At 46.0% G+C, this 22,087-nt stretch overlaps 1 protein-coding gene across 11 annotated transcripts in view; it reads right to left on the minus strand.

The window, feature by feature from the left end:
- The window catches only part of MAMLD1 (mastermind like domain containing 1), a 117,981-nt gene that overhangs the window by 44,726 nt on the left and 51,168 nt on the right, over positions 1-22,087 (minus strand). For 9 of the 11 annotated variants that reach the window (XM_042242498.2, XM_060407488.1, XM_060407489.1 and 6 more), the window contains one exon: positions 12,226-12,384. The exons of the other annotated variants lie outside the window; for them this stretch is intronic. In XM_042242498.2, the coding sequence (XP_042098432.1) occupies positions 12,226-12,321 (96 nt within the window). In that variant the 5' untranslated portion in view covers positions 12,322-12,384. The remainder of the gene's footprint in view (positions 1-12,225; positions 12,385-22,087) is intronic. 11 annotated transcript variants of the gene reach the window in all.

Raw genomic sequence — 22,087 nt, forward strand, 5'->3', positions numbered from 1 at the left:
ACATTTCTGTAGCACAAACAGGACTTTCAGCAGAAAGACTTTTCAAAACTGTAAAGACCTGAGGCTGTAGAGAATCCTGGGGTGGATGGGAATGGCAGGGAATCCTGAATGCTGACTGGCTTCTAGAGGAGTCAGTCTGTCTCAGGAATAAATCTCTGCTAAGAGGTGGTTTGGAGCCAGAATCTCACCCGGGCTTGCCCTGAGCTGGCAGGCTTCATGCTTGGCAGAGGCAGGCTGGGGTTGATGGAGGAGGGAGCACTGGAGTGGCACCAGCAGACCTGATGGAAGTCCTACCACCTCCATCTACTGTGTGACTATGGGCAAGTCACTCCCCCTCTCTGAGCCTCGATTTCTTCTGCAGAATGAGTACACAGTTTGCTTGCCCTGGGTGCCTCACAGTATCTTTGAGGAATACACATCAGAAGCACTCATTGTCGCTGATGTCACTCCCCAGGCCCTGGTCCCCAGGCTGCCACAGTGCCCTCCAGTGTGGGCCTCGGCTTGCTCTCTGGCAAAGAAGTCACATCCTCTAGGATCCGAACATGGGGCTGAGAGTGGAAGGAGATGAGCAGCCTGGCACTGATGACACTGACCTGACAGCCAGTGGTGCTGCTTGCCACCACCCACCACTCGGGCTCCACCACCCTTTCTGCAGCCCTCAGCCATCCCAACATGAGTGATCTGAACAGCAGCCCCCACAGGTGGGAATTTTCTAGAACTGTGTTCTCCCTTTCTGTAGTGTAGGCATACCAGGTGGAAAAATTGATAGTTCAAACAATGGCCTCAAACTCACAGAGGCATATGGATTTAAGGGGCTCATAATTCATCCTGTACCACCCCCTAAGAAGCCTCCAAATAGTCCATCATTGACCAAGTGTTTCTCGAGTCTGAGCCTTGCACTCCTACACTGTCAGGACTGCTGGGCCCTTAATGCCTGGCCAACCCCCTCCCTTTCACATGAGGGTTCATGAGGCACAGAGCCAGGAAGGGATATGCCCATGGACCAGTTCAGTTTCTCTGACTCCCAGAGAAACTCTTTCCACTGGAAGAAACCCTGCCCTGGATTCCTCCAAACACCTCCCCAAGTAGCATCATCAGGGGAAAAAGATGACTACTTGGGCGAGAAGAGAAAGATGGAGTCGTTTTCGAGTACCAGGATGGATTTGACAAGGTTGGTCTAGAGATCGAGCAGGTGCTGCCTGTGGAGCCAGACTAGAAGCTGAAGGTCAGAGGCAAGGGCTCTGTCCCAGTCTGGATGACTCTGCCTGTGAAGGACGCAGGTTAACAACTGTCATCTGCATTTCACCTGAATTAGGCTGGTGTGCCCAGAAACATGCAGGGAAGGGGAAAGGGAAGGACAGAGCTGAGGTTGGAGGCCACCAGGGCCACTGGGCAGACATGGGTTTCTATATGTGAGGAGGGCAGAAGAGCCCTCAGAGTTCACTTAAGCCCAGTTTTCTCACTTCTCCCTGGGCTCTGCTTCTCAGTACCATGTGGTGCGAACTCTCCTAGATCCCTACCCCACTCTGAGCCTCAGGTTCCCCATCCACAAAGTGAATAGGTCCCAGCTTTGGTAAGTTGATGTTATGACTTTCTACTCGGACTGCTCCTGCAGAGAAAAGATAAATTATCTTCTCCCCCACCTAAGAGGTCCTTTCTCCTTGGGGTACAGATAGGCCAAGGAAAGTCTGATGGTGCATAAGTGTCCTTGCCATGGGCAGGACTCGTACAACACTTCCAATTCCAGACCCTCTTCAAGAAAGCACAACTGGCCCCAGCCCAGCTGGGGTCAAATTATGGTTCTGCCCCAAATATCTCTCCATGCCTTCTCAACAAGGAGCGACTGGAACACAGTGTGTGTGTGTGTGTGTGTGTGTGTGTGTGTGTGTGTGTGTGTGGATTAGTCATGTTGATACTGAGAGTAGCAGGGCTGCATTAGTTGCAATCTCAGTCAAATGAACTGTGCTTACTTACACGTTTTATTAGAGTCCTACCAGTTGCCAGTTACCAGGAAGGCTGCCAGCTCTCCCACCATGTCTGAGGAAACAGTAATTTTAATGGGGGAACAGAAAACCAGTTGGGGATTGAACAGTAACCTCCTGCCCTGCACCCAGGTGCAGACCTCTGCTTCTGTGGGAATGGAAGCTGTTACAGGAAGAGAAGGTTGAAAGAACAATATTACGTCCCTGTTTTTGTAAGGGTTGAAGGCAGGTCTTGAAGCTTAAGCAGAAGGGGACTTCACTTCTGCCTCTGCCCCAACAATGGGCTAGATAAGATGGAGACAGGTTTTAGACCATGGCAGGAAGGAATTTTCCTACGTGGGAAACTCAGCAGCTGTGTAGGCATGGGAAGAATCCAGAGACACCTGACTCATCGGTGTATTCTGGAGGTCACATGCTTACCAAATAAGCACATTTTAGTGGCTGGGCACCAACTCCTGGCTCTAAAATACACAAACTGCCTGCAGATGTATGCAGTCCAATGAAGAGATCTTCGAGTCAGGCTGTTTCAGCTCTGATGTCATAAAACCAGAGGCTGGGAGGGAACATGGGATGACAAGCTTCAGGTCACTGCACAGATCCTCCACGTGCTTTAGGTCCTCTTTTTTTTTTTTTCCAGATTTATTGAGGTATGTGTGACAATAAAATTCTAATTCTTGAGGTTGTACAATTTGAATTTTTTAAAAGCACACAATGTGATGATTTATTGTAAGTATACACTGTGAAATGATTCAGGTCCTCTTTTTCTCAAAATGAGGCAAAATTCATCGAGCATAAAATTAAGCTTTTTTGAGTGTACAAATCTGTGGCCTCTGGTATGTTTGCAGTCCTCTGCAACCCAGATGGGGAGAGTGAGGCCGCTCACAAATCCGTTATCAGAATCACGTGAGCTTAGAGATGGAACGTGAGCATAGGGTCTGGCATGGTGCTCATATCAAATACATAAGTCTCTCTCTTTCCCCTCTTGAAAACGCAAACACTTTCTTGGTGGTCCTAAAATAGTCTGTAACACAGTTACTCAGCAGCATTTGCTGCTCGAGGCAGATCTGCCCTTACTCATTGGCGGCATTCCTGAACAGCTGTGTGCAAGGCTAACTTTTGTCAACCAGATCATAAATGCAACAAGAATTTGCCATTGGAAGGAAATCCTCAGTAAAGGCTTTTATGAAGTGGAAGATCTCTCATCCAAACTTATCTTTCTTAGAGGTGTAGCACTCAGAGGTATTGGCCTTTCTCCTAATGAATCTTTACTGACTTGCGGCTGCAGACATGTGCTGATGTTCCAGAGTTCAAGGCGCACAGCAACAAGAGCAGTTTTACGTATGGAGAATAATGACAACCTGAAACTATTCTTTTCTTTCACTGTGTGTGGAAGTGTCTGTTATGGCACCAGAGAATATGTCAGACAGCCTGAAAAATTTCCCCTGCCTCTGTGTGTGTGTGAATGTGATGGTGTTGGTGACGGAGGTGGTATTGGTGCTGGTAAATGAGGTGGTGTTGGTGTTTGGAGGTGGAGGTGGTGGTGGTGTTTGGTGGAGGTGGTGTTGGTGGTGTTGGTGGAGGTGCTAACGGTGGTGGTGATGCTTTAACAGGTAGTGGCCAGGGTGCTGATGGTTAAGGCACCATTCCTACAGAGTGCTTCCTTTCTGGTCCACCTCACTGTAAGAAGCTGCACTGACTGGGCCAGGGGAAGACTGAAAGTGTTAACAATTCTGAATGTGTTATTAACAGAAACCTCAAAACTGTCTCCTTGTCATCACTCATAATTACCTTTTTCTCACTTGGAAAACTGAAGCTGAATTATTGGCAAAAACACAAGAGATTTTTGTTTGTTAAAATGCTGCCAATGAAGTAATTTTGTCAGATTTAAGTACAGGAAAGGGCAAGGCATTCTTAAGTTCCTTAGCTGTCATGTGGCTTAAAAACATAGGATGGACAGCACTCGGCTACTGTACTCTTAGCTCTTTGAAGCCATATATTCAGAAAGCAGACGTTGGATGTTGGTGTCTGGGGGCTGGCTTCCTGGAGATATTTTATACTGGCCAAGTTCATTGTTCTAAAGTCCAAAGGCTTGACTTAAAGGAGAAAGAAAAAGAGGCAAGACAATGCTGAGATTTTCTGACGGTGTCATGCAGGCAGCCCTAACACTAGACAACTTTAGTGCCTCAAGCTTACTCTAGAAAAAGAGTGGCACGGAGCATCTGTTCACTATAGAGAGGGAGGCTTCTAACTGTACAAAGCAGGGCTGTTTAGGGGACCCAGAACAGAGACCCTCTCAGAATAAGCACACACTGGGTAGAGGAGTGGGGAACCAGACTGCGAAGGAGCTGGAATTCAAGTGGGACAGACGGTACACAAAGAGCAAGAACAAGAACAGTGTGAGAAGGATCCTTCAGAGGACCGAAGGGGAGTGATGTGACAGAGTGTTCAGGAGGACGGGTGCAGAATGCTCCAGGCAGGAGGACAGAGGCCCTGGGGGGAAGCTCACAGCATGTTCCAGGGACAGGCAGGTGGTCAGTGTACTTGGTGCATAGCGAGCCAGGGGGACACCTGTGGCTCACAGAGAGCTTTGCCACCCTGGGAAGGAGGTGGATGGGAAGATATTTGCAGTGGGAAACCACTGTCGGGGGTGGTTGCACAAAGGAATGACCAGCTCTATTTGTAAAAGGTCTGCCTGGATGGTGATGGGAGAGCTGTGGCTCAGGAGAGGAAGCAGAACTCCTGGAGAGGTGTCAAAATCTGTGATAGTCCCTCAAGTGGCATAGACTGAGAGGAAACTATGGCCTTGGGAAAAATGATCCAAAGCCCAGTGATTTAGATTAGGGGCCATAAAACTTTCTGTAAGTCTCGAAGAGTAACTATCAGACTTTGCAGGTCATGTACTCCCTGCTGAAACTCTAGAGTGGACAATATGTTAATGAATGGGTGTGGCTTGTGCCAATAAAACTTTATTTAGAAAAACAGGCTGCGGGCCGCATTTCATCCATGGGTGGGAGTTTGCCTAGCCCTGACCTACCACACAGGCATCTACCCCAAGGCACAAAGGTTATTTCCAAATTGCCTTCCTCACACTGCAGGGGCACACATAGGCCTACTATTCACAAGACAGTAGCAGGCAACATTTTCAGAGCTGAAAAGTTTCAAGATTTCAACCATCATACAAGCTAGGTGACCATTTCTGAACTGGGTAAGGCACGCAGTAGTCTCAAATGCCACATTTAACCTTCACTAATGACAGTTGTTATTACTGCCCATTTGTTGGCAGGTGCTCTGTGGGTTCCACGAAAGGAAGGTTGGGGCTTCCTCCTCATCTCTGTACCCCCAGACTGCCTAGTCTTGTGACAGGGCTCAGCTGGCATCTGCAGATGTGAATTAAGCCACGGAACAAAAGATTTCCTGCGAATGACCCTGGTCGCTTCTATTCCCAGCACAAGGCCAAGAGGCAAGCACTTTTCAGAAATTATGATGAACTCACTATCTGGCCCCATGAAGGACACCCCTTTGCCTTTTTTGTGTTCAGGGCCTCTTGTGTTCGACAAAGAGGGTGACCTGGAGACTCTCTAAGGGATCTTCTAGCCAAAAGGGAAGGCAGCCACTGCTCACTGAGCATTCACTGTATGTCGGGGATGGAGTCAGGTCTCAGTGTCATGAGAGCACCTGCCAGCTGACTGCCTTGGGGAGCAATGGGCCTGGAGAAGAGCTCTGGATGGGGAGCAGGAGAGGGATGTGCCCCGCAGCCCCAGAGGGACACAGACAAAGGCAGGTTGGTGCAGAGGGATCGGGGCAGGAGGGAGGGAGGGGTGGCACCAGCCACATGTGGGTCTTGGGTCTGGGTCCTTGGTAGTCAAACCCACCCTGGGCTCCTGCCTGCCTTTCTAATTTTGTTACTTTGGGGTTTGGTGATCTGGTGATGGGGGGAGGAGGGAAATGATGAGCAGAAAGGAAAGGCCAAGGAGCAGAAGGCAGGGTTTTGACAAATTATTGTACGTCAATTGCAGACATTAAAATCTGTAGGCCAAGCCTTAGAAGTTCATGCTTCCTGTCCCCAGGTCTAGAATTGGGCACCCCAGGGGCAGCTTATGACACGCATCTCCACAATCTGAGCCACGCTGAGTTCTCCAGCTGGGGATTTTCAATGAAAGTAAGAGGCTTCATCCTTCAGAGGCCAACCCAGAGTTTGATGTGCCTGGGGCCTGTGAACTAGGGCTGCCCCATGCCAGCCTGTACACACCCTAGCGGGCTCTCCTGTCCCCCTGACCTGGGGTCCAACATTGTTCATCCTGCCCCCACCCCAGGGAGATCAAGCTCCAGACACCTGTCACCTCAGGCCTGACGTCAAGAAAGCTGGGGGCAGGGGTTGGAGAGGAATGCAGCCATGGCCAGTGTAGGCTCCTGGAAGTTCAGAAATAGGCAGTGCCAGTGAGTGCCAGCTGCTAAGTAGACCTGCCCCTTCCAGGAGCCTCCCCTGAGCGTGGACTGTGGTGGATTTTCAGGTCACTGCTGTGCTGGACGGTGCTACCCAGGCAGGACCTGGATGCAGAGCCCAATGGTGTTCTGCCAGGCCAGCAGTGTGCTGCCCTCATGAGGGGCCAGGCTGAAGGCAAGGCCTCTGCCTGGGTGTTTGGAACAGGGTCCAGCCCTCCCTGCAGGAGGAGGGGCAGGAGGAAAGGAAGCAAACAGCTGCGTGCTCCATGGGGGGGAACCCTCAAATAGAAAGGCGCACACACACTGTAGGCTGTGACCCAGAACGCTCAGAGTGGCACCACCCTGAGCTCCAAGGACACTTGTTTCCCATCACCCTTCTGAGTCAATGCCCATCTCTGATCATTTTTTTTTCAAAGTGCTAACAGTGTAATAACCTGTGTGGTTTACACTGAGTTCAGACCCATACCTTGTTCACAGTCATCTGACGCAGACAGAGGGCAGAGTCCCATGCAGGATCCCAGTAACTCTCAGGGACAGCTGCCTCCCCGAGGAGCTGATGCCTGGACTGCCCCCAATCCCCAGGTCCAGAAAGCTCCCTTCTCCTGGGGCTGGAGCCACACAGGCACCACGCCTGAAGCCTGCATGAAGCAGGGGACACCAGCCTGCCTCTCCAGATTTCTAAGACAGCTGTTTTCACCACTTAGCCCAGGACTCGGGTGGCTGTCCCTACCTCCCTGTGGGGTTTTAATTATACTGGCTCTTAGCTCCCAGGCTGGGCAGCTGGTGATGCCAGTCAGAAGATTCCAGGGAGCCATGAGTATGAAGTCAGGATGCCTCTCCACTCTATCTTTGTTTATGGGCCATCTGCCACTGGAGTGGACTGTCCAGGCAATCTAGGGCTCTGTTCTGTCCACTGCTACAGCCTGAACCCCAAGTTGTGCCCGACTGGGGAAGACTCTGTCTGTCTTAACTCCCAACTGGGGAATGGGAAGCAGGCAAGGAAGAGGAGCTTTGGAGTCAGAGCACCTGCGTTTGAGATCTGAGTTTCCAACCTACTGCCCATATAATACTGGGAAAGCCCCTCGGTCCCCTCCCTGGTGAAATGGAGATCTTGGTCCGCGTGTCACCAGAGTAGAGAAACTACTGTCTATGAAGGAGCATGCCCTTCTCCTCCCAGCTTCTGAGGACAGATCTGTTCCCAGTGAAGGAAGCCTGAGAAATCTGCCCTTGGCTGGGAGCTGCTGTAGCCCAGTGTCTAGCACAGGGCTGGGTGCACAGGAAGGACCCCAGAAAATTGGCAGGATGGGCCCTCTGGCTTCAGGAGTTAAAGAACTTACTCACACAAAGTGCCAGGCAGAGCCTGGGGATGAAATGCGGTGTCTCCTCACTGAGTCTTCACTACTCTTTTTGCAAATAAAAGGGTGTGCTTCCGGGGCTGCTGGGCACAAAGTCCCAAACTTAGCACAGCAGCAAGTGAATGGCCCTCCTCCTTTATCTGAAGCAGACAGACAGACAAGGCTCCTTTCTTCCCTTTCCTCAGCTCCCTTTGCATTTAGAGGTGAGAAGAAGAAGGGGTGAGCAGCTGGTTTAGGTCATACCATGGGTACAAAACAGGCTGCACTTGGGGCCACCCAAATAGGGACCCTTGATATAGCTCCCCTTTTCATATTGTTCATGGGGTTCTCAAGGTAAGAATACTGAAGTGGTTTGCCATTGCCTTCTCTAGTGGACCATGTTTTGTCAGAACTCTCCACCATGACCCATCTGTCTTGGGTGGCCCTACACGGCATGGCTCATAGTTTCATTGAGTTAGGCAAGGCTGTGGTTCATGTGATCAGTTTGGTTAGTTTTCTGTGATTGTGGTTTTCATTCTGTCTGCCCTCTGTTGGATGAGGACAAGAGGCTTGTGCAAGCTTCCTGATGAAGAGGGACTGGCTGTGGGGAAAAAAAGTTATAGTTTTTCCTGTAGTCATGTACAGATGTGAGAGCTGGACAATAAAAAAGGCTGAGCACCGAAGAATTAATGCTTTCAAACTGGTGCTGGAGAAGACTCTTAAGAGTCCCTTGGACAGTAAGGAGAGCAAATGAGTCAATCCTAAAGGAAATCCACCCTGAATATTCATTGGAAGGACTGATGCTGAAGCTGAAGCTACAATATTTTGGCCCTCTGATGTGAAGAACTGATTCACTGGAAAAGACCCTTATGCTGGAAAAGACCCTTATGCTGGAAAAGATTGAAGGCAAAAGGAGAAGGGGACGACAGAGGATGAGATGGTTGGATGGCATAACCAACTCAATGGACATGAGCTTGAGCAAACTCTGGGAGACGGTGAAAGAGGACATGCAGAGGACAGAGGACAAGCCAGGAGCATGGCATGCCTTTCCTTTTCTGACTGTATGTCTAATACCTTAAAGCTTCCATTTCATCTGGAGCTGCCTTATGAAGGGAATAGATGGCTGCTCAGAGCTGGGGAATCTTTACAACTTTGGGTGGGGTGTAGACTGAGACAGAGATAACTGAGTTCCAATTCCACCCTAGCTCCAAAACACACCTACCTGGCATGCTAATACTTGAGACATTTGCGTGCTAGTCATCAATCCACTCACCATTCTGGGGGAGGAATGGATGGAGATCTTAACTTCAAAAAGAGGGGCCAAATGTTTTGCCTCCTGTTAAAACTCCATACACTCACTGCCAGGACTGGATGCCTTATTAAGCTTGAGTGGATGCCCAAATGTTCATAAGGTAGAACTCCAGATCACACAACAGTCATTAAGCAATCAGGCAGCTGAATGAATGAACAAATGCTGAGAAGGTGCTGTGCTTTCTTATGATAACTACTCCCGCCTGACATGTACTCAGGGTTTTGTGGGTTTCAACATGATTCAGAGCCAAGAGACAGCAGAGGCCATCAGCGAAGAAAGCAGGCTCTGAGCTCTGTTGTGTCTTAGCTCTGTGACTTTGTCAAGTTCCTTAACCTGAGTCTCAGTTTCCTGGGGATAGCCTCTTTATCTCAGGGTTATTCTCAGGATTACAGGAGATAAGGCACCCTGAATGCTTAGCAAGTGCCTGGCATCTAGTCAATTCTCAAATAAAAGTGGCTATTTTTACTCCTGGTTAATTTGATCTTTGTCCTCAGGGTGGGCAAAGGATGGCCAAAGCCCCATAGCTAGTTAGGAGCAGAAGCAAGGCTGGAATCAGGTGTCCTGAGCCCTGGTCTTAAGCCAAAAGCAATCATCACATCAGATGCATGTTTTCCTGAATGGGAACTCACAATGATTCACAGGGAGATCTCAGGGCTGTTTAAAAGAACTCTCCTTTGGGACTGATATAATTTTATGAACAGATCTTGACTTGAAATTAGTTTTTTGTTGGTCTGTTTCTTGGAAAAGGAGAAGAAAACCAGGTGAGCTGATGTCTGCATCAGACCTTCTCCACTGAGGATGCTGGCAGGAAGAGACGGTGGTGCTAGGGACGTGCTTCCAGAAGCACACAGTTTCCCAGGATGGGGCTGTGGGGTATCATCCCTGGACACTAGAAAACATCCAAGGGAAAGCAAGCACAGGAAACAGCCAGGACCCCAGTCCAGGCCACACCTGAGAAGCACCAGCCCTGCTCCCGCCAAGGACTGCCTCTTGCTGCTTCCATTCTGGGTCCTGGACAGCAGGTTTCATGGTGAACTGACTGGCCATTTTGCTTTGAAACTGTCTCTGTCCACAATCAAGGGGTTGCTGAGCTACTCAGCATGTGGGGCCTGTAGGGCAGAGCTCCACATGAGTACCGGTTACCTTACTGAAGCTGCAGGAGTTGACCAGCCAAGAGAAGTCAGTTGTGCTCAAACCAAGAGCTGCCCCAGCTACTGGTGGCCACATCAGCAGTGCCTGGCTCAGCCAGGCCCCACATTTACCCATCAGGCACAGCCAAGAAGAGTGGGCTCCCTGAGTTTCAGACCCTTCAGAGGCCACAGGCATCTTCCAGGAAGATGAACGTGGCTTTTACTGCCAAGAGGACTTATCTGAGAGACTTGCTTTTGGAGCCTGAGGCTTATTTCTTTGGATTTGCTCAACTGAGGTAGGTCCTTGGTCTTCTAGGACAGCTTGGACTTTCGGAACCAGCTCACTCAGAGCCACAGAACAAGGGGTGTTGTGGAGGAGGGAGAAGGGCTGATTTTGATCAAGTCCAAGGTGTGATGCTAAAGCAATGCATGTGCATTTTTGGCCAGGCTTACAAAGGACTCTAAAGGCCACCTGGAAAGAGAAGCAAAGCCCAGAAATGGTGTGAGCCAAGGCTGTTTCTCTAGAGTGAGGGCGCGGGTGGCCGCTCGGAGGACATGTTCTTGGAGTAACACATCCCGCATCCAGATCTACACCAGTCAAAACCAAACCAGTTACTTAACTAGTCACACTTTACACAGGAGTGGTGGGGCTCATGGGGTAAGAGGAAGAGGATCCTGCACCTTCAACCCCCACCACAATCTTTTCTCCTTGGGATGGAAACAAGTGTGGAACAAATAAGAAATTGCAAGACCCACTGAAACTAAGCATGGTCTCTGGATGTTATCACCAGGAGGTTTTCCTTCACAGACTTAGTTCTTGACCATAAAAGAGAAGCAAGAGCTAGAAAGGGTAATGAGGATGGAGGGTGGAGGCTGATTCGGAAAGATGCCTGATGGGACGGCTGGGAATTTGGAGGACAGGATATGGGTAAGTAATTGCTCCCTCTCTGCCATCCCATCTGATCGGCATCCTTTTTGAGCTGGAAGTCGAGTAAACAAAGTTTTGTAAATGTCTCAACTAGATACCACCTTCTCAATATATTTTTAGTGGCAGACAACAAGGCCAAAAAAGAGAAAAAAGATTTCAACCATGTCCTCAGTCCCTGACAGCTGTGCAAAGATCAGAATTCTCACCTAAATAGAAAACTGACTTACTCAAAGTAGACTGCCCTTGGACTTGGAGAAGCTGGGCCCTCTAGTTATGTGAAATGACATTACCTCCAAGCCCCCAGCTCCCATTTCTCTGAAGAGGAAGGAAGCAGACCCACGGGTCTAGAAGAACCATTTCCTCTCTGCTCTATTAATTGCTGAGATTAAGCAAGCCACTCCTTTGTGGACCTAATGCACTGAGATAACAGCCATTGTGCTTGCAGCACCTCCTAGTAACTAAGCTAACTTGGTAGACTAGTGAGTGAGGTTGCAGGCTTTTATTGTCAGAGTCAACCAACCAATGGCTCCCATGTCCCTTTCTAGAATCCTGGCTTCCCAAACTACTTTTGGAATCCCTAACTTTGAGTTTCACACTCATGGATGATGTCTGAGTTCCGAGGGAGGCAAGCAGAAATTTGTCAGTTGAGTTTTTAAAAGGACATCAGGGCCAGAGAGTCGAATGGGAGTATCTTTCAGTGCCCTACTCACTGGCTTCCTGTTCTCAGTGGTACTAGGAAGCTAATATAATACATTCAGTGCCTGACATCCCCAAATTCCTGGCTTCCATTAAGAGAAAAAGTAGACTTTTCCCCCTTTTCACCCTTCGTCTCTTCCTAGTTAAAGGAGTGTATGCAGAGAGAGCTGGACTGGGAATCCAGATGGAGCCTTGGACTCTCCTGCTCTTCCTGAAACTCACAAGGGGCAGGGTCAGCTCATCTCCTGGATCTTTTCTAGGTTACATTTCAGTTTCTTTACATTTGGGGTTGGTACCTTGCCATCAAGTTTGCACAGAGAACTTCAACAACACATCTTACGTTCAAGTTTAAGGTTAGAAACATTCAAAGCCCCCCTCCCCCCATAGCCCATTGTCTGACCGATTCTTGGAGCTTTCTGGGCTCCTGACGATTTCCCACCACGGCGAAATGGGGAAGCATGCTCTTGACTACAGGTCGACTTTTCCAGTCATCCATTGTTTGACCTGCAATTTTATTCTTGACTCTCCCAGGCGCTTCCCAAACGACCTAGACACAGGGCTTAGGGAGACAAAAAGTACACTGTCTTTCAGACACAAAGATGAGACCATTGACCCCGTGAATCACAGACTTGCACTCTGAGGACAGGTTTGGGGTGGAGTTGGCTATGTGCAATTTTCTTGTCTCTCTTTCCACCCCACCACCCTCACTGAGCCCTTCCCACCTCCAGGGATGAGGGGAACTTCTGGTAGGCAGTTGGCTGGGATGAGATGGCAGTCTCTGGAGAGCTTAGGGATGGGTGGAGGAACAGCTCGATGTGACTAAATGACATTGGGCTTCAAGGCAGGGAAGGCTTTTCTGTGGCAAACCATGAGATCTTCTGTTCTCTAACACAGAATTTTTTTTCTTTAAATATGAAAACCAAGGTGGTTGGATCAGGGGATGGCTTAACTGCCCTTTCAGCTCTATTGAAGCCTTCGGTCCATAGAAGGGGCACCTGCCAACTCTGCCCCTGTGAGCACCCAACCAAGTGAGCAGACTAAGAGGTCATAACCCGACAACCACTGGAAGGAAGCAATGGCTGTTGGAAGGGGCTCACAAAACTCTGGTGCACTGGTTTACAAAAAGGTAACCGAACTGGCTGTGATCACGATCATGGCTGTGCCACCTGATGCCCTCTATGACAGACGAGCAAACACATGCAAACCCAGGGACAGCAGATGTGTTTTGTTTTATTTCTTTTTGTTTCTCAGGATGTCAACATGGAATTAGAGCTCTGCCAAAGAGATTCATGTGTGAGGGAAGCTCTCCTTCCCTAGATCTCCTTGGCAGGACAAATACAGGTCTAAAATTTCCGTGTCCACATATCTGGCTCTGGAAATGTGCAGACGTACTTTCCCCATTCCCTCCACTGCAGACAACTGAAATCTCTGGGTCTTATATATAAAACAAGCACCAGAAGACCCTGAAAGGTGGGGAGAAGAAAGCAAACTGGATAAGGACCTTGGGACATAGGGAATGACGCAGTGGCAAGCTCTCTGGGTTTTCTTCTTGCCTTGTAGACCCCAGACTGGGACTGAAGAAGCAGACAACCCAAAGTACCAATGAACACAGACAGAACAGCTCCTGTAAAAGTCTCCTCTCTTTATTCAAAGGGCCAGAAAAGGGGCAGTCTCCCAAGACTGAAAACTTTTATGCAAAAGCCAGTCTTCTTCAGCTAAACACCACAGACAAAAGGGTGGTCCCACCCAGTCCCATCAGCAAAGGCCAGTTGGGAGCCTAGACTCCACTCCCCCAAACAGAAATGAGTCATCTCCCCTGTTCCTGCCAGGGTGGTGTTAAGAGGAGGCCGCACAGAGTCAGGACCTTTGCCCTTCCACAGGGTCATGAGTCCACATCCCATCCCTTCCAATGTCAGCAGAGGTCACATGGGGAACAGTAATGAGGCACTCTTACCCATCCCACCTAGGGTGGCATTAGAAGAAGCCCAGTGGGGAGCTGAAACTATCATCACTGCCCAGCAGCAATGAGAAGCTCCAGCCTCCTTGGTGACAATGAAGGCTAAGTGGAGAATCTGAATTTCCATAGCTACCTGGCAGAAATGAGACAGTGCACCCCTTCCCCTGCCAGAGCATTGTCAGAGAAAGCCAGCGAAACAAGATCTAAATGAGTGCTGAAAATCACACTTCAGCTATGGAAGGGGAATCAAAATATTCTCAGATGAATGAAAACTAAAAGAATTCATCAACAACAGACTTCTCCTAAGAGAATGGCTAAAGGGAGCTCTCTAAACAGAAAGGAAATGATAAAAGAAGACATTTTGGACATCACTGAGGAAAAAGGAACCATGGAAAGAGAGAGAGAAAAAAAGGGGGAAATAGAATAGACTTTCCTTTTCCTTAAAGTTTTCTAAATTATATTTGGCAGCTGAAGAAACATAACATTGCGTGCTGCAGTTCTAAATGTATGTGGAAGAAATATTTAACATAATTACATTATAAACAGAGGAGAGTGGTAAAGGGGTGGAAAGAGAGGTAAGGTTTCTATACTTCACTCAAACTGGTAAATTGCTGACATCAGTAGACCCTTATAAGTTATGTATATATGATGTAGTACCAAGAAACACCAAAAAAATGGCATCTAGAAACATACATGCAGAAACATCATACACGAATCAGCAAATGAAATTCTAAAAAATTTTCAAGTCACCCACAGGAATACAGGAAAAAGAAAGTAGGGACAAATACAGAAAGCAAACAGAAATTAAAAATAAACTGGCAGAATTAAGCACTAACATCAATAAGTACATTAAGTGAAAATGATCTAAATACAGCAATTAAAAAGAGACGTTGACAGAGTCAATTAAAAAAACCAAACATAACACAACCATATGCTGTCTGCAAGATGCTCACCTCAAATATAATGATATGGGCATGTAGAAAGTAAAAGGATGAAAAAACTTTTAAAAACGAGCAGGGGTGGCTCTAGTAACATCAAATAACTTCAGAACAAAGAAAATGACCAGGCACAGTGAAGGGCAAAGGATCAGTCTACCAAGAAGACAAAGTAATTCTAAATGTGTATGCTCCAAACAACCCAGCTACATGATACATGGGTCAAAACTAACAGTAACTGAAAGAAGAAATAGAAAATTTGACATTCATAATGGAGACTTCAATGTCCTCTCTCAATAACTGATAGAACAATTAGAAAATCAGCAAGATATAAAAGAACTCAACACCACTGCCATCTAATAAGATCTAATTGATATTTATAGAACACTCCATCAAGAAAACAGTAAAATTTACATTTTTTTCAAGCATCCAGGAAATATATACCAATACAGACACCATTCGGACTATGAAACAATCCACAAAAATTTAAGAGTTGAAGTAATATATGGTATTTTCTCTGACTACAGTGGAATCAGATTAGGAAACAAAAACAGAAATAACAACAGGAAAATCTCCAAACACTTGGAAACTAAGCAACAAACTTAAAAAAAACCTCAGGAGTCAAAGAGGAGGTCTCAAGAGAAATTTTTAAAATAAACTGAACTAAATGAAAATGAAAATATACTACATCAAAATTTGTGGAACACAAGTAAAGCTGTGCTGAGAGAGATATTTACAGTTATAACAGAAATGAGGGTAAGTCTAAAATCTATAAGTTTCCACCTAAGGAACCAAGAAAAAGGAGAAGAAACCCAAAGCAAACAAAGAAGGGAATATAAAAAATAGATATTAAAATTAATATTGAAATGATATTAAAAACAGCCAACAAGCACATGTAAAGATGCTCAGTATCAAGAGATGTTAGAGAAATGCAAATCAAAACTATGACATACCACTTCCTACAGAGTAGGATGGTATAATAAAAAAAAAGGAAATAACAAGTGTTGACAAGAATGTGGAGAAATTGGAACACTCATACATTTCTGGTGGGAACTGAAACATTACAGCTGCTAGGGAAAGCAGTTTGGCAGTTCTTCCAAAAAAAAAGTAACAACATGGAATTACCATCAGACCCTGCAATTCCATCCCTACATATATACCCCAAAGAAATGAAGATCGATATTCAAATATTTCCATACAAATGTTCACAGTAGCATTATTCATGATAATCAAAAGGTGGAAACAACCCAAATGGCCATCAATGTGTAAACAGATAAACAAAATTTGCCTTGTCCTTAACACTGACTTATTCAGACATACCAAGGAATGAATTATTGGTATATAGATAAAACCTGCTATGTGAAACAAGTCAGTCACCAAAGGTCACATATTATATGATGCCATTTATACAAAGTATCCAGAATAGGTGCATTCATGGAGACAGGAAGCAGATTGGTGGTTAACAGGGACTGAGGGCAGGGACTAACTGCTTACTAGAGATGAGGCTTACTTTGGGTGATGTAAATGTTCAGGATCTAAATAGAGGAGATGGTATAGTACATTGTGAATGAACGAATGCCACTAATTTTCATTTGAATTTCACCTTTATTTGTTTGAAAAACACACCAAATACTGGCAAAAATGAGAGAAACTGGATTATTTATGCATTGTTAGAGAGAATGAAAAATGGCAAAACTACTCTGGAAAACTGTTTTGGCAGTTTCTTAAAAACTGAACATATAATTATTACATGCCCAGGATTTGCACTCCTAGGTATTTATCCCAGAGGAATGAAGACTTGTATTCATACAAAAATTGGCAAACAAGCATTTATAGTAGCTTTACTCAAGATAGCCTCAAACCAGAAACAACCCAGAAATCTTTCAATGGGTAAATGATTAAACAAACTGGTACCTACATACCATGGTATACCACTCAGCAATAAGAAGACATGACTGTTGATAATGACCTGGATGAGTCTATAGAGAATTATGCTGAATGAAAAAAATGGCAATCCCCCAAACTTAGCCACTGTGTGATTCCATTTATATAACATTCTTAACATGACGAAACTATAGAAATGGACTAATTAGATGTTGTCAAGGAGTAAGGAAGGGGTTGGTGTGGAAGAGAAGTGGATGTGTCCATCAATGGGTGAAATGAGGGATTCATGTGGAGATGGACATGTTCTGTACCTTGACTATACCCATGTTGGCATCCCAGTTGTAATATAGCTTTGCAAGATGCTATCATTAGGCAAAGCTAGTTAAGAGGGCACAAGGGATCTCTTTGCATTATTTCTTAGACCTGCATGTAAATCTACAATTGTCTCAAAACCACAAATTCAGTTATAGTCATACAATCATATTATTTGATGCAGAAGAAGCACATCATGAAATTTAACACCTATTCATGATGAAAACTCCCAGAAAACCAGGACTAGAGAGGAACTTCCTCAACTTGACAAAAAGCATCTGCAATATTTCTACAGCTAACATCACATTTAATAATTAAAGATGAAAGCTTTCCCTCCAAGTTTGGTGACACGGCAAGGATAACTACTCTCCTCATTGCTCGTATCAAATCAATATGTTGAACATCTTAAACTTACACCATGTTGTGTATCAAATATATTTCCAAGAAAACAAAAAACAATAAACCAGAGACAGTACTGGAGGTTGTAGCTAGTTCATTAAGGCAAGAGAATGAAATAAAGGCATACATATTAGAAGTAAAACTATCTCTATTTGTAGGTGATATGATTTTCTACATGGAAATCTTGAAAAAAAATTTACAAAGTATATCCTGGAACTAATAAGCAAGTTCAGGAAGGACTCAACATATAAAAATCAATTGCACTTATAAGTGCCAGCAAAGAATGCATGGGCAACTGCGATTAAAAATACGGTACAGTTTACTATTGCTCAAATACTTCTACAGTGAAAATCAAGCAAATCACATCCAGGATTGTATACTAAAAACTATGAAACACTAATGAAAGATCAAAGATGCTATAAATGAATAGAGGGATATTCTGTGTTTACAGAATGAAAGACTCAACATTGTACAGATATCAATTTTTCTCAAATTGATACGCAGCTTTACCAAATTCCTATCAAAATCCCAGCATGATTTTTGGTAGATATAGATAAAATTATTCTAAAATTTCTATGGAAATGTAAGGGAAGGAGAAGAGATGAAACAATTCTGACAAAGAAGAATGAAGTGGAAGGAATCAACTTACCCGGTTTCAAGACTTATTATATGACTGCATTAAACAAGACAGTGTGGTGTTGGCAGAGGGACAGACACATTGATTACTGGAACAGAACAGATTCCGGAAATAGATCCACATAAATACACCCAACTGAGTCTTGACAAAAATGCAAAAGCAATTCAGTGCAGGAATGGCAGCATTTTTAACACATGTTCTGGAACAATTGAACATCTATAGGCAAAAAATAAACTTCACACTCAATCTCATGCCTTACACAAAAATTAACTAAAAATGGACCAAAGAGTTAATTGTAAGATGTAACATTACCCAAATTTTAGAAAAAGGTAGGAGAAAATCTTTGGGATGTAGAGCTAGGCAAAAAGTTCTTTCTTAGACTTGATAGCAAAAGCATGACTCATAAAAGGAAATATTGATAAATTACACCTTATCGAAAGTAAAATATTTGCTCTGTGAAAGACCCTGTGAATAGGATGAAAACATGACTAGGAGAATATACCTGCCAACCTCCTATTGGATAAAGGACTAGTATCTAGAACATATAAAGAATCTCAAAAACTCAACAGTAGGAAAACAAACCACCCAATTAGAAAATGGGAAAAATACATGAAAAGACATTCCACTGAAGAGTTTCTACGGAAGGCAAATAAGCACATACACAGATGTTCAATATCATTAAACATTAAAGAATTGTAAATTAGAACCACAATGAGATTCCACTACCTACCTATCTCTCTCTCTTTTTAGTCGCTAGGTCGTGTCCAACTCTTGTGACCCCACAAGACTGTAGCCTGCAGGCTCCTCTGTCCATGGAATTCTCCAGGCAAGAAGACTGGAGTGGGTTGCCATTCCCTTCTCCAGGGGATCTTCCTGACCCAGGAATCGAAACCAGGTCTCCTGAATTGCAGGCAGCTTCTTAACCAACTGAAGTATGAGGGAAGCCCCACCTACCTATCAGAATGGCTAAAATAAAGAGCAGCGGCAACACCAAAAGCTAGTGAGAATGTGGATCATCTGGACCACTCACTGTCAGTTGGAAATGTAAAACTAGCTACGCAGCTATAGGATGACACAGCACTTGCACTCTAGGGCCTTTATTCCAGAGAAATAAAAATTTATGTCCACACAAAACCTACCATTTTCAAACAAGCTACCCATTTAGCTCTAAGGGAAAAAAGACAAAATTGAAAAAAATAATGCTGCTTTGGCCCTTAAAGACTCCACTCTACTGATTTGTTGCCCTGCCTCTTCACGGTTCCCAGCAGCCCAGTGTAGACAGGGCAGGTGATGGCAGCAGTCGGAGCTGTGTGGATGAAGGCAACCTCCTGACCCAGCATTGCATCACTACGCTTTGGGACCAGCTGGGCCAGGGGAGCATGGCCAACAGGAAACCCAGGTGAGAGTTTCCTGCCTGGAAACTGACTTTGGTCCAAGTCGGAAGGGGTCTCCCACCACCAGCATCCCAGCGTCTCCAGACGTTACCTCGTTTCCTCTTTGCCTCTAGAGGAATCCAGGCCCGGGAACCAGCCCTCAGGCAAACCTTTCTGCCACAGCAGAGGTATGTATGCTACCTTAGCACTCACGACACCAGCTCGGGCTCCTTCTGCCCTGGCAATATCCATGAACAGCTGGACAGGAAGCCTAATGCCCCCCATTAACAGAAACCTAACCCCAGCAATGTTTCCAAGCACAGTCCAAGGTTGTGGATGAACTCCCAAATCATCTGCTACACACACTTTTCATTTCAGCCTCAGAAATCCATGTGAATTCAGCTTTCTCTATTCACGTTGGCTTTAATACAGAGAGAAAATGCTACCCCTCTGCCTGCATCATCAAGTAAGTCCATGCTCCAGGGAGAGGCTTGACTCTGGGGTTCAGTAGCCTGTTGATGTTAATGGTGTGGGGTGAGGGGTGTCCACCCAGCTCAGGTTCAGGGCAGAGGATTGCAGGCAGTCTCTCTCCCCTTCAGCCCAGGCTTTGAAGGTACCCGAGGGACCCCAGGGTCATCACCAGCTCACTGCTCCCTGCCTTAGCCAAGGGCTCTAGTACCGATGTCTTGCTGTGGACTGTGGACTTGGCCAGACGTCTGATGTCCATCTCAACGTGCCAGTTGGGGTCAGATCTCCGGGCATGACAGAGGAAGGAAACAAACCAAATCAGAGGCACTTGGCAAGGAGGCAAGGGGAGCATAAGGATGGAGCAACCCTGAAGGATTGAAGTCTTTCCAAGCAACAGAGTCCAAGGCCCTCCCCCAAGGAACTAAGGAGCAGAAAGCCTTGGGCTTCAGACTGAAAGTTACAAAGGCAAGCTACGCAGGAAGGCCAAGTTGACCCCACATCTCTCATACTAGCTGCTTCTTCCCCTACGGTCCCTGGATTAGGTGAGGAGAAGAGTCCTGCTCAGCCATTCCCATAGGAATCTCTGAGACCATGAGATCCCATCCCAGGTCTCTGGCTTGTTGGGTGTATTTTGAGTTAGGATAGGAGACACTGGGATATTAGAGTTCTCATTTTTTTCAAGGGTGAAATTTAGCTTCCAAATGAAAGAAAAAGTCAAAAGACCTCTGGACTTCAAATGGGCTTACAGAGGAATGGAACCCAGCCAGTCAGATGGAGGTAATAGGATGGCAAAATAATTCAAGTCTGTCTTCAGACATGTACACTGGTGTTAACATTGAATTGTGTCCCCCGCCATTCATGTTGATATCCTGACCCTAGTACCTTAGGGTGTGACCTTATTTGGAAATAGGGTAGTTACAGATGTGATTGGAGTAGGGTGGGCCCTTAACTTAATAGGGCTGGTGTCCTTATGAAAAGGGTACATTTGGACACAGGACGGTAGCCTTCCTGATACCTTAATCTCAGACTTATGCTTTCTGCAAATGTGAGAAAATTCTTATCTTTGGTTTAAGTTTGTGGAGCTTTGTTATAGCAGCGCTAGCAAACTCATATACCAGGGAGAAAAATGCTAAAGGGAAGGCACAGGTCCCAGTGAGGCTGGCCTGTGTCCACAGTCAAGGGGGCTCCCTCGGGGAGCTTCAGGGCTTGTTACTCTTTGGGGGTAAAGGATCCTCTCGTTTGGATGACTAAGAGCTGGAGTGTTCTGAGCCCAGGACCATCTGTGACTCTTGGCACTTAAAGAACACCCAGTTCTGGACTCTTATTATTTGGCCTGTCCCACCACCTAAAGACAGGAACCTGGGCAGCTGAGAGCTGGAACATCCAGCCCAGGGCTCTGCTCATAGCGAGAGCATCACAAACATGTGTAGACAAAACTGGCTTGGGTACAGGGCTGTGTGGAAAGTAAGAGGAAGCAACAGGAAGGAGGCACCTCCAGCGGAGAATCACAGGGTGGGCTGAATACATGCCAGGAGGCCAAGGCCACTGCTATTCTCCAGACCACCAGCAAAGAACGTCTGGTGGGAACAGATCCATCAACCCACTGCCATCAATCACAGCCACAGTGGGCTCTAATCATAGCAGATGACCCTGCTCTAAAAGGAACTGGCTGCTGTGAATTCTGATTTGCCATGAGAGATGTTGGTATGAAGGTGTAAGGAGTCAAGTGAGATGCCCTACTCCAGAGGAGCTTGTCCTGGGTGAAACAGGCAGAGCCCAGGCTGGGGTCAAGGGTGAAGAAGACTGGCCTTTGGATATTAGGAGAGTCAGGGCTTCGAAGCCCAAGAATAGGCCCTGAAGCAGGAAGGCTAGCTTCTCAGTCATGACTCCTTAACCTTGAAGACTCAGTTTCTTCACATGTAAAGTGCAAAGTTCTATATAGAAATCTAACAGCTACCACTGAGTGTGAATGGATTCAAACTTGGGTGGCCTAGAACCATCTGAAGGAGTCTTTCAGCCTAGAGCCTTGAAGACCTGTTGGACTGGAGTCCATATGTTCCTAAGAATGCATAACATGTTGTTCAATATTTCTGTGCATTTGAAAGGAGTGCTTTGAGAGTATCCAAGAGCCACAACGCATATAATTACAGGTTAATAAATACCTCAATATTCTAAAACACTGCTTTCCGTTTTTTAAAAGTTGACTTGAAAAAGCCCAAAGTGATGTGGAGCAATTGGAACCCTCATATATTGCCGGTGGGAATGTAAAATGGTACAGCCATTCTGGAAAAGAGTTT

Source organism: Ovis aries, chromosome X (genome assembly GCF_016772045.2).
Source record: "Ovis aries strain OAR_USU_Benz2616 breed Rambouillet chromosome X, ARS-UI_Ramb_v3.0, whole genome shotgun sequence".
Lineage (NCBI taxonomy): Eukaryota > Metazoa > Chordata > Mammalia > Artiodactyla > Bovidae > Ovis > Ovis aries.